This window comes from Morone saxatilis, unplaced genomic scaffold (genome assembly GCF_004916995.1).
Source record: "Morone saxatilis isolate NCDOM2014 unplaced genomic scaffold, NCSU_SB_2.0 Contig21, whole genome shotgun sequence".
NCBI classification, from domain to species: domain Eukaryota; kingdom Metazoa; phylum Chordata; class Actinopteri; family Moronidae; genus Morone; species Morone saxatilis.
Genome location: NW_023339774.1, coordinates 9,986,308 through 9,998,167, shown reverse-complemented (window position 1 = coordinate 9,998,167; position 11,860 = coordinate 9,986,308). Strand labels below are relative to the sequence as shown.

Genomic DNA, 11,860 nt, shown 5'->3' with positions numbered 1-11,860 from the left:
TTAGTACAGAAACGATTTTAGAAGAAAAACAGATAAATGTGTATAACATGATGCACAGAACATCTAGCCCACATTATATATGTATATTAGTGATTGTTTTGCATTGTGGGTTTGAATATCTAACTCAGCAAAATCCTCATATACAGTAGCTACAGTCACAGCTGCACAAGCAAACAGTGCATGCACTGTGATAGAGTGTGCAGGATATTTAGTTTCACTGTAAAGTTACTTAATGAGTCATAATTTAAAGGGATACTCCGGGTTTAGGGGGTTAAAGCATGCAAGGTTTTTTTTCCCTATCACTTCCACTTTAATTGGTGCAGCTGAAGAAAGGAATTTCCTGACAAGCCTTGCAGAAATGAGCTGACAGTGATGGCCATAACCATAGGAAATAACTAGGATTTTTACACATAATAGATGTTATTATTTTTGCTCTGACATATACAGACAATTAAGTTTTGTTCTGTGTGTGCTTAATACATAACAAATATAAAGTAAAGGTTCTTTGGGCCTGCAAAATGAATCCTGAACAAGGTGTTTAGAAAGCAAAGTCATTGTTGCATGGCAAGTGCCTTAGCCAAGCAAGTACTGGTAAAGTGGTAATTTAGGATAATTTGCATAAGTGTATCAGTCGATTTAAAACATTTTGAAGGGTTTATATGCAATGCTCAGACCCCAAAACACTTTTGTAGTGTTTCAAAATGACTTAGTGAGGCAGTCTCAGGAAGTGGAAGGTCACTGGTTTAGATCCAAGGACTGTTTGGGAAAAATCTGAGCAGGGAATGTCAATAAGAAGAGTTGCTTTGACTGCCAACTGCTTCACTGAAGCTGCTCAGCTTCCAACAATATGAGGATTTGATTAAACTGAGGAGCTTGAAAGTGTCTGCACGTGTACACTATGAAAGTATAACAGGGCGGGGTGAGGAAAAAAAGCATGTGTGCATAAATAAAGCTTTGATTATAGAGTTGTTGCAGGAGACTCCAAACCCCACTTTAACCTTACATTAACTGCTCTCCTGTCATACAGCTGTAACACACTTGTAGTAGAACCTCTTTATCTTTACACCTCTCTTTATCTACATCCAAGGTGATACTGAGGAGCAGTGTGCCTCCTTCCAAAGTTCAGGTAAAGTGTTTCCAGTATAAACAGGCTCTATAACCCTGCTGACCAGTTTGACCTTGCCTGAAGCGAATACAGTCTTCAATCAAATGTGGAATGTCACCGCAAGATAAGGAAATAAACTGGTCTTATCAAACCAGTCCAGAATATTTTCACACTATAGGCTAATTTCCTGCAGTGGTCTAGTTTGTGTGTAATAATCTGCCTATGTTTTTTGAGCATAATAATAGGTTGTTTGGACCAGTGCAGGAACCATGAACATTTCTGTCTTTTTGTTAAACAGGTAACACACACCTGATCACACGCCTAATCTCGTGTTGCAGCCTCTTTGACTTTTAAAAAAACATGTTGACCTGTGGGTTTCATTTAAGGTCATTCGTAACTATACTTATTTAAGTAGGCTACCTACATGTTTGAGACAGGACAGCGCTATCTTACCGGTTTTCGCGTTGATGTTGGCTCTCAAAATGTCCCCACTAGAAATGTGCTTCAGTCCAAAACTTTCGGTTATGCGCGCAGACACTGTTCCTTTCCCCGAGCCCGGAGGTCCCATAATAACAGCACGGAAAATCTTATTAAGAGCCATCTCCGTTTGTTTTTTTTCAGGAACAGAGTAGTCGTATCCTTCCCATGAAAACCTCCCTGGATGCGGAGCGGAGACTTGATCGGAGCAGGTATACTTTCTTTCCCAAGAAGTGCGCAACGTAGCCAAGAGTGGGCGCGTCTTCTGCAGCCAGTCTCGACTCTCACTGGACCTCGACTTTTATTTCCCCCTGCGCTGCAGAAGCAGAAGGAAGAGAAGGAGGAGGAGAAGGAGGAGGAGGAGGAGGAGGAGGAGGATGAGAACTGCGACTAGTTCAGTGCCAGCGGGGGGCAGAGGAGGATGCACTTCCTCCGACGACGCACGCAGAGAAAAATGAGATTTCTACGGCGTGTTGACAAACTTCTTCGCCTGTGTCAGTGTTTACGGTTTACTGGAGACGTGTTTATTGTATAACACGGTTATGTAATTGGTCTACAGGCGGCAAAAAAGCTTGTTGGCAAGGTTGCGGTGATTAATCCCTTCCGAGCCTCGATCCGCTCAGCAGACAGACCTGCAGATTGTCAGACAGGCTGCACTGAACAAATGACCGCTTTAAAGGAATGAATGCCGACAGACATGGCTCATCTAAATAACCCTTACCGTTCAGAAAAGTGTAACTTTTTTTGTGTTAGTCTGGTTAATATATTAAAAGATCTTCAATCATTATGAGAGTGACGACAGATTTTATTTTGCACTTTAATTTGCTTTATTTAGTTCACCTGCAGTCCATAATAAAGAACAATAAATGAGATCATCCTTGTAAATATTGGTAGAAACAGATTTGTTTACACTGTGATCACGTTTTGTGCCTTTAAAACCCAAAGAGCAACGCCCATGTTATATTAATAAATGGTGGTCTGGCGCCACCTGGTGCCCAACTTCCGGCGTTGCACCCTTTTAAAAAGAAAAAAAGAAAAAAAAAAAAGCATTTCTTTTAGTCCCTCCTGCCTTGCCGTACCTTCGCCTCCCACCAACGTCTTCCTGGACAAACACACGTGGATTTCCACTGACGCCAGGCAGAAACAACAATAACATGGCAAGCCATGGTCTCATGTACGACGGCTGCAATTTCTTCAGACAGCGCCTGGTGCTGTCCACCCTGAGCGGGAAGCGCGTAAAGATAAAGAACATACGGTCCAAAGAGGACGACCCGGGGCTGCGCGGTGAGTGGCGGCTTCACTCCCGCATGTGGCGTCGCAGTTAGCTCGGCGGCTAACCAGCTAGCTGTTACGCAGTTGGGAGTGTGTTTTCTGCTGGGCGTAGGAGGTGGGGAAACGATGGGACAGTGGGTGTACATGGGAGATAAACGCACAACACAAAGTTACGTGTTTGTTTTTGCTCTTCAGGAAAGGTGTGTGTTACAGAGCTCTGCTTTTACATTTTCAATACATACATATATATATATATATATATATATATATCACTTAGTCACTTGTCTTAGCACATGTGGGAGGGGTTTCAGAAGTTTCTTCAGCAGATGCAACAACACTTACATCCACTTGTTTGACTCCATATATGTTGGTAATGTACGCAACACGTAAATAATACATTTTTTAAAAAAGGTATTAGTGTTGACATAAAAAGTTTCTGGCTCTAATTTAAGAAAGCATGGCTTCCATCCAACTGTTTGGTTTGATTAACTGCATGTTTTGCTTTCTCTTCGTCTCCTCCAGATTTTGAGGCCAGCTTCATCAGACTGCTAGACAAAGTGACCAATGGCTCCAGGATAGAGATTAACCAAACAGGTGAGTGTTATAATTAGGATGGGACTGTCATATTAGCTTTGTCACAGAGGCTGTGGTTTATGTAAGCACTGTTTACTGTCAGAGGGGCTGAGATTTCATTAATGTTCAAAACACCAACAGACCACCTTGAACGGGACTAATAAGGTGTTATTATTTATTTATTTAATCTTTGTTTAAACAGGAAGTTCCTTGAGATTGAAATCTCTTTTCCGAGGGAGACCTGGCCAAGACAGTGCACCGGTTGCGATTTAAATAGAAATAAAACACAATCAGCAGGGAAACACAGATCATATACACAAGGGACTGATAAATCCAGCTCAAATAGGGCAGTCACATTCCACAGTCACATGGATTTTTAACATTGCTTTAAATTATTCCAATCATTAAGATGAAGTCCAGCTGAATTTATTTTGTGTTTTGCCACTGTATTTTTGTTCCCTTATAATTATTTTTACATGTTATTGTTGCTGTTATTGTGCATGGCATTGATGTAAAGTTCAGTAAAGTGAATTATGTCAGATGATATTCGTTCAGTGGGTCCATTATAACAAGTGTAAAGTAACCATCCACCACCTTATGGACTCACTCACTGTCCTTATGTGTCTTGTCTTTACCAGGTTCTGTGTTATTCTACCAGCCTGGCTTGTTGCAAGGTGGCTCTGTAGAACATGACTGCAACACGCAGCGTTCGATCGGCTACTATCTGGAAGCCTTGCTCATGCTGGCTCCGTTCATGAAGACCTCATTGAAGGCCACACTGAGAGGAGTCACCAATGACCCTATTGACCCGACGGTGAGGAGACGCATGCATCACATCTGATCACCAGTTTAATTTTGATTCATCTGGCTCATGAACACACTGGGTGGAGTTGAGGCATGCTTCTGCAAGGAAACGTGTCAAATTCTCTGTATATTGAATATCTGTGGAGAGTGCTCGCCTCTTGGATACAGATGGACACTGCCCTCTAGTGGCTGCACATCATTAGAAGTAATTGCATGTCAGATCACCAATGTTGCAGAGAAAAGTTGGTCTCTTTACAGAGTGAGAGAACCTGATAGTTCAGGGGCTAGTCAGGTTTTTGACTCAATTCAGAAAGTTTGTATATTGTAAGTGTTGACGTGTTCAAATTTGCTATTGCAGTCTGTTTTCCTCGTTGTCACACCCACTGTACAATCTCTTTTTTTGTTTTGTTTTTGCTCTTTGATATGAGCTGCAACTGTTTCGAGGTGCATAAAGTCAACAAACCACTAACAAAAAATAAGAAGCAGAGACACTGGAGAGAGGTGTTGTCATGGAAACAGCGAACAGCGTCTCTGTTTGTAGCTGTGATGAGAAATGTCCCGCCGTTGTTTTGCAATGCAAAGCTTCCATTTTGAACCACTGGGAGACACTGAAGCACATTTTAATGATTTAAACACTGTCTCCTGCAGGTGGACATGCTGAAGTCCACAGCCCTCCCTCTGATGAAGAAGTTTGGCATTGATGGGGAGGGATTTGATCTCAAGGTGAGGACACAGCAGTGGCCTGTTTAGTGTGGTATAATGTTATAAATTTTACATTAAAATGGAGTGCTGTTACTTAAAAACAAGCCGGCCTGTTTTTCTCTCTCTCTCTGTTGCTGCTCCCTCAGGTGGTGAAGAGGGGGATGGCGCCTGGTGGGGGAGGCGAGGTAGTATTCACATGTCCCGTCCGCAGGACCATCAGGCCAGTTCAGCTGATGGACCCAGGAAAGATTAAGAGGATCCGAGGTGTAGCGTATCCTTCTCAGGCTCACAATAATGGCCTTTTTTTAAAATATTTTTTCAAACAAATAAAACCATCCTGTTGTATTTTATTGTGTCTATTAGGACTGCAACTATTGATTATTTTCATTATTGTGATTATTGTTGTATTTTCTCAATTAGTCCTTTTGTTGATATATATTTATAAGAATATCCGAAAGCCCAGCATGACAGCTTCAAATGTCTTGTTTTGTATGACAGACAGTCTAAAAGCCAAAGATGTTCAGTTTACAATGTTGATAAGCAGGGAAAAGCTCAGTTAGCTGCTGAATAAGATTCTGTTGACTAATTGATGAATAGACTAATCTCTCTCTAGTATCTCTTCATAAATGCCAGAAACTAAACTTTTCAGCCACATTGAACAACTACTACACATATGTTTGGAGCATATATAAATAGCTTACATTTAATAGCAATAAAATACATCTCTACATCTCCTTTCCTACCATTCTGCTCCGTGATCGACTCCTTAGCTTCAGAATATGACTGAAGTTTTGTGGAAAACACGACCATTTTCAACTACGTAGGCTACAGTGAGTCATCAAAGGTCCTTGACAGTCTCAACTCAGATATTCGGTGCGAGTTTCTCCTCAGATGGCTAACAGAATAGTGGAGTCAGCCAGAGGCGTCCTCAACCAGTTCATTCCAGACATCTACATCTACACCGACCACATGAAAGGAGCCAACTCTGGCAAGTGAGTATCTCAACAGTACAGGGCCAGTGAAAAGAAATCCAACATGCTGTCTATTTGTACTCACTTTATGTCTGCCGTTTCTGTCAAACTTAGTCAATATTTGAATAGTCAAACTACAATAATCATAAATGTCAGTTCTTATACTTGTGTTTCATTGCAGTTTAAAGTGTAAAAACACCCCATGTGCATTTATAAGCAAAGTTTTAGTTATCCCTGCTTATTCAGAGAAACACGCAATAATTCATGTTGGTTAACCGCAGGTCTCCAGGTTTTGGTCTGACCCTGGTGGCAGAGACACTGAACGGCTTCTTCCTCAGCGCTGAGATGTCGTCCACGCCGCAGGGGCAGGGAGACCCCATACTACCAGAGGACCTTGGCAGGAACTGTGCTAAACTGCTTTTGGAGGAGGTACATCGGGTAAGACACACACCGTACATAGTCATTCAACACACACACACACACATACACACACGTGTCAGGTCGTCCGCAAAGAGAAGATGCATGGTTACAGTCGTCTCAGCCTGGGTTAAAATTTGTTGATGTTTGACATTGAATTTTAAAATATAAGTGGCTGTGTTCATTTAGGGGCAGACAATATGGTTTTTCTCTGTGAGTTGAGTGGCCGAAGGGCAAACAGGCCTTGTGCCCAATAACATCCAAAAAATACTTTAAAAAAAAGACAGACTTTATATGTATTTGCTATAGTCTACTATGCAAATGTGCTTCATGCTGTTTTTGTTTTCGAGAGGTGGTAGACAAAATCAAGCCAGTGAGGAAACACAAGGCTTTGCTGCATTGTTTTGCACGATGTGTGTCTGTTTTTCAGTTTCTCTAACACTGCAGGCAACTGACATCACCTAACTGATCTGCAAGGCAACTGCCATTCAAAATACCAAGCCCATCCTGTTTTATTTGCGTAATTCAAGTAGGCATAGTGTTTGCCTGCCTGCACTCATCTCCAACAAGTGTGATAACAGTTTCCTTAATACATCTAACGCTAATTTTATATAAGATATTTTTTTAGGGATGCATCTTTTTTAAGCTTTTGTACTGAGAAGTCATTTTAATCTTGAAAAAACTCACAGTATGCAAGACAGACAATGCAGTATTATAATACTATGCTGAAGTTCAACTTACTCTGCACACAGCAGCTGGGGAATTGGTTTTCAGACTATCCCTGGACAACTCAGAATTCTTGGGGAATACCTGACAACACGCAGTTAAGACACAATCGAATCTGAGCATGCAACAATGACATTTACTGCCCTTGTTTACTCACATTCCCCGGTAATCACCCCAGTCTGGAATTCTACTGAGAAACTGATCAACAATGTAGAAAACAAATGTTTTGATCAGGCCTTTTCTCAGTTTTATTAAAATGGATGTTATAGTCTGTTTAATAAATCAGTCATGTAATTATGTCTGGGTTTGAAGAGTTAGCCTTGTCCTTTCAGCTAGAGCTGGGCCTGAGTGATAAGAGTAAAAAATATATTAAATAATAAATATATTTCAGTCTCTTAAAGCCCTCAATGATAGGGTCTGTATACAGGAATGATCTTTTAGATTTAGGTATTTTCTCTGTTTCTGATTATGTTTGAAAAAACAGAGTTCAACCTCCATTGTTTTGAAGTGGAGACATTGGAAAATAACAAAATTAAGAAATGCCAGAATACTCTTTTGGTCTTTACTGACTGTTGACTGCGAAGGCCCCAATTTGTGCATTTTCAGTTTCACATATAATATGATTTGAAATGTACATTTAATTTTTAGGAATGAAAATATAGAATTGGAAATGTGCATAATAGATCCCCTTTAAGTCAGTAATTTAATGGCTAAAGGAAATCTAAACTGTTCAATATTAAATACATAAATAAGACATTATGAAATACATTTTGAAAAAAATGATGTATGACTTAACCATTATGAAATGTTATTTTGTAATTCTTACATTATTTTCATATGAAGTCTTAGTTCATTTTATTTCATCATATTTCAAAATGCCCCTTTTCAAGAGGGAACTTTTAGGTCATGTTTTTTAAGATGTTTTTGCTGGCAGTTGGCCAGTGAAATAAAAAGTTACATTATTCAAAGAACAATCAGTAAAAACTGTTATGAAAATAAGAATAATGAAATAACTCATCATAATGAGTTGAATTTTAATTGTTTCTTATATTGTTTCACAGTTTATTGGTATGTTCAACATTTTATTCGGGTGATTATAATGTAATGTCTTATTTATTAATGTAATGTTAAACATTTTGAGACTCTGTAGTGCACAGGTCAAAGCTCAGTTAGTTCACTCACACCAGTGTTTCAGTCGTTTAGGTGATGTGTCAGCTGAACAGTGTTCATTCAAACAGGCTCGATAAATGAGGAATTCTTGAGTGGAGCTTTATGGTTGTGTTTGAGACAAAAAAAAACTCTCATAAAGTCACATTTCATGTATCCATATCAAGCTACCTGTGTAGTTTGTGTGACTTTTACAGTAGTAGCTGTAAGACAAAGTAACTTGGCTGCTACTAAAGATTTACACAAGCAGAAATAATTTCCCATAGTCATGCGGGAAAAAGAGCCCACTTCATCAGAATATGCACAATTAGATCCAGGGATTCTGTGACTTCAGTTTGCCTCCACATGGCTCTGTCTCTCATAGGAGCCATGTGAGTCCAGTTAGCTGGTCAGGGTAGTGCTGATTAACTCTGAAACAGGAATAATGTTGCATGCGTCCTCTTTACTCCGAGCAACAGAGTGGCTAGCTAACATTTCTCTTCAGCAGCCTCAGAGGATGGTGGATTATAAATCCTTCAGTTTTTAAACTTTTTCTTAATTTTTCTTTAAAGCCACAGGAGCTGGTAAAACAGGTTGATTCACCAGCTCGGAAATTGAACAGCATTTGAATAACTGCTGATTTTAACTGTAGCAGGAAGAAAGGGTAATTGCTACAGCAGAGAGGAGGACAAGAGGAAGGATAACACCAGAGTAAAATGGATGTGTGACTCGTGCTGGGATAGTTAATTTTTGAAAGCTGCGAAAAGAAATTTGCTGGATTCGCATTAAAGGGCATGGGCACCGTTGTATGTGTGCGTCTGTTTGTTTTATGGTTAATCAGTACAGTCTTCTTGTAGTAAACCAAAGCTACTTGATGGACATTTTGTTTTTGGAAGCAACATCAACACTGGACATGAGCTGATGTAAGTGGTGCACTCTTCAAATTTTGTTGACTTTTTGGTTGGTTAAATGATCTTTATTTTTTTGACTTTAAGGACAGTTTTGACGTGTCAAGAATGTTTCCATACCCGTGTCCACTATTTTTGTGATTATGTTCAGCTACAAATAAATTCATTGTAGTTACCATTTTTTAATCCACTGTTGACTGTTCTCACTTAAGTTTTAACACCATAGGTTTTTTTTAATTTTTTTATTGTAGTTAAGCAAGGTGTCAAATTAGGTTGAAATCAGTCCTCAGAAAAGAAGCTTTGAGCTTTGAGCCTTGACCCATTGCTTTTCTTCACTGTTAAACTTACATGTGGATTTATCCCTTTTTTTTTTATTTCACCTTGTTAGTTATACAGTTTCACATGTTTAGGTCAAGTAAGTCTTTAAATGCTTGGAAGTTGTACCTTGATTTTATATTTTAAAAGTCGCTTGAGTGTGCCTTTTTTTTTTTTTTTTTTCCCCCAATTAGTTTGTTGGGAAAGGGGGTTGCCATTCACTCGAAGGATTCAAGGGACTTTTCCATAAGGCCTTGTGGCCGGTTTGTGGCTTCTGGCCTCTCGGGGGATCTTAACTGTCTTGTGTTTTCTCTGAAAGGCAGGGCCTAAAACTAGCTGTCAGAAATTGTGTTACTGCGTCACATTTCTTGCAAAGGAAGCTGCTTGTTGAAAAGGATAGGCCAAACAAAAAGTGTGAAAACCAGAAACTGTTCGGGAAAAAAGGGTTGTTTAAACTTTTGTAGCCCGGAACGGCAGCGCAAAAAGGTATGGTGCTCTGGCGCAATATTATTTCAATAGTCAACTTTATTTGACAGGAATACTGAATACTGACTTTTTTCTGGAGGCAAATTGAGCGTGATTAGTTAAATGGGGCGTTTAATGTGAAAAATTCACTCATGTATCCAGACAGTAGGAAGGATACATAGAAAAACATTTTGTCTTAAAGTTATTAAGATGCATTTCATGGTAAAACCTGTATTAGAATATGGAAAACTGTTCAGTCCATCATATATCTACTCTCAAGGCTTGTTGACTGAGGTGTAGTTCTTCATAATGTCACAACTGATTAAGTATTTTTTTAGTTCATTGTAACGGCATACCAAGTTTGATGAATCTCATCCAGTTGTAGAGGGAATGCGTTTAGCAAAATCTCTTCCTCATCAACAATATAGACAATGTCACCATAGTTTGGCCATGGTTTCAGTGATATGATTATGTAATTGAATCATATTCCTGCTGACAAGCTGTCGTGATGCCATAACACTGCATGACTGGGCCACACGCATACTTGGTTAGGATGGACGCACCGAACAAGAAACTGACCCTGTGTAGCTGCAGTTAAGCTGTGGCCACTGTACCTCGGGTCAATGCAAGACACTAAGTGGTAAAAGTTTTAACCATAAACCTACAAAATCACAAAAGCCATTTTGGAGGTCATTTGGTTTTATAAAATGCTCTTGCGTGCGTCCAGCCTTGCATAGGCCTCTTCATGCAGCTGGGTGAACAGCACATAGCTGTTGTCAAGTAATCACGATGGCATGTGATCACTTGGATACAGAGTGGATCCTCTGTCCTCTAATTGTCCAAGGAAAAAGGGGAGCAAAAGGAGAAGGGCTAGGAGGTCAGACGGGACAGGAAAACGCAGGATTATTTGGGGAAAGAAGAGAGAAACATGTCGTAGGAAGACAATTAACAGGATTTGAATTTGTAGAACGCAAAATGAGAAATGCCATGCATCTTGTCCTGGACGCCTCCTCCGCCATTAAACGCAACAAAGCTGTAAACAAACGTGGTTCAAAATGTTTTGTACTTGTAGCTTTGGGCATATTTGTCTCAGGATTAAAATGGATTCACTTTTTTTTCTTTTATTGTGTAAGTTTAACATATCTCCCTAAATTTTCTGAAAAACATCTGCCCTACTGTCACCTCTCCTGGATTCTCACTATGTTTTTGCAAGTGTAGATGGCTATCAGTGTTGACCTGAGATAATCAATCCCCCGTTGTGGGGTTACAGAGTTCTTTTTAAACATCTCCACCTCTTATGACGTATTTCTGGGCTGTTTTTGTTGCTTAAAAACACGGCCCCTCCTCTTTGTCTGTTTTAGGGTGGCTGCGTGGATTCATCCAATCAAAGCCTGGCGCTGCTCTTGATGACCCTTGGCCAACAGGACGTGTCGAAGGTTCTGCTTGGACCCCTCTCCCCATACACGTAAGCCACTGTCATTCAGTAATAGACCCTCACAAAGCGCCCTGCCCCTCTGAACTTTACAAACAGGCCCTTGGCTTATTCATAAGTTATTCAACATATGCACTTTGTCCAAATGTAGAATGGACTGGACCTCGCATTTTGTTATTCTTTTACTTGTCCAATCTTGGCAAGTGACAATATTCCAAAGTTCTCACACAAAATTCTGGATAAATATACAACAGGGGCAATAAATGCTCTCATTTGTTTGCTATACACAAGACTCCTAGTTTGTTTTTGACTGATTTGTCAGTGAAAAATAGCACTTAACTTAATAACAGTTTTTTTAACTAATCCATACCTATATTTAACATCCCAATTCACTAGAAATGTGTTGCTTCGAGCTGCAAACACACAGGCTGCTGCAGTTCACAGTAAGCACGGTAATCTAGTGACCACAGCTCAGAAAGGTTATACAAAGGTAAATAGAAAAATAGTAGGAAAATGCAAGTGAACTGCTGATGAGGCACCAGGCAGA

At 39.9% G+C, this 11,860-nt stretch overlaps 2 protein-coding genes across 2 annotated transcripts in view; one reads left to right on the top strand and one right to left on the bottom strand.

Moving 5' to 3' along the window:
- The window catches only part of ak3 (adenylate kinase 3), an 8,271-nt gene extending 6,565 nt beyond the window's left edge, over positions 1 to 1,706 (bottom strand). The window contains exon 1 of the mRNA XM_035668059.1: positions 1,559 to 1,706. Coding sequence (XP_035523952.1) covers positions 1,559 to 1,706 — 148 coding nt within the window. The remainder of the gene's footprint in view (positions 1 to 1,558) is intronic.
- Positions 1,707 to 2,642: 936 nt separating this feature from the next.
- Positions 2,643 to 11,860, top strand: part of rcl1 (RNA terminal phosphate cyclase-like 1) — a 10,060-nt gene continuing 842 nt past the window's right edge. The window contains exons 1-8 of the mRNA XM_035668053.1: positions 2,643 to 2,866; positions 3,377 to 3,448; positions 4,066 to 4,241; positions 4,880 to 4,954; positions 5,080 to 5,204; positions 5,800 to 5,925; positions 6,186 to 6,342; positions 11,243 to 11,346. Coding sequence (XP_035523946.1) covers positions 2,737 to 2,866; positions 3,377 to 3,448; positions 4,066 to 4,241; positions 4,880 to 4,954; positions 5,080 to 5,204; positions 5,800 to 5,925; positions 6,186 to 6,342; positions 11,243 to 11,346 — 965 coding nt within the window. The 5' untranslated portion in view covers positions 2,643 to 2,736. The remainder of the gene's footprint in view (positions 2,867 to 3,376; positions 3,449 to 4,065; positions 4,242 to 4,879; positions 4,955 to 5,079; positions 5,205 to 5,799; positions 5,926 to 6,185; positions 6,343 to 11,242; positions 11,347 to 11,860) is intronic.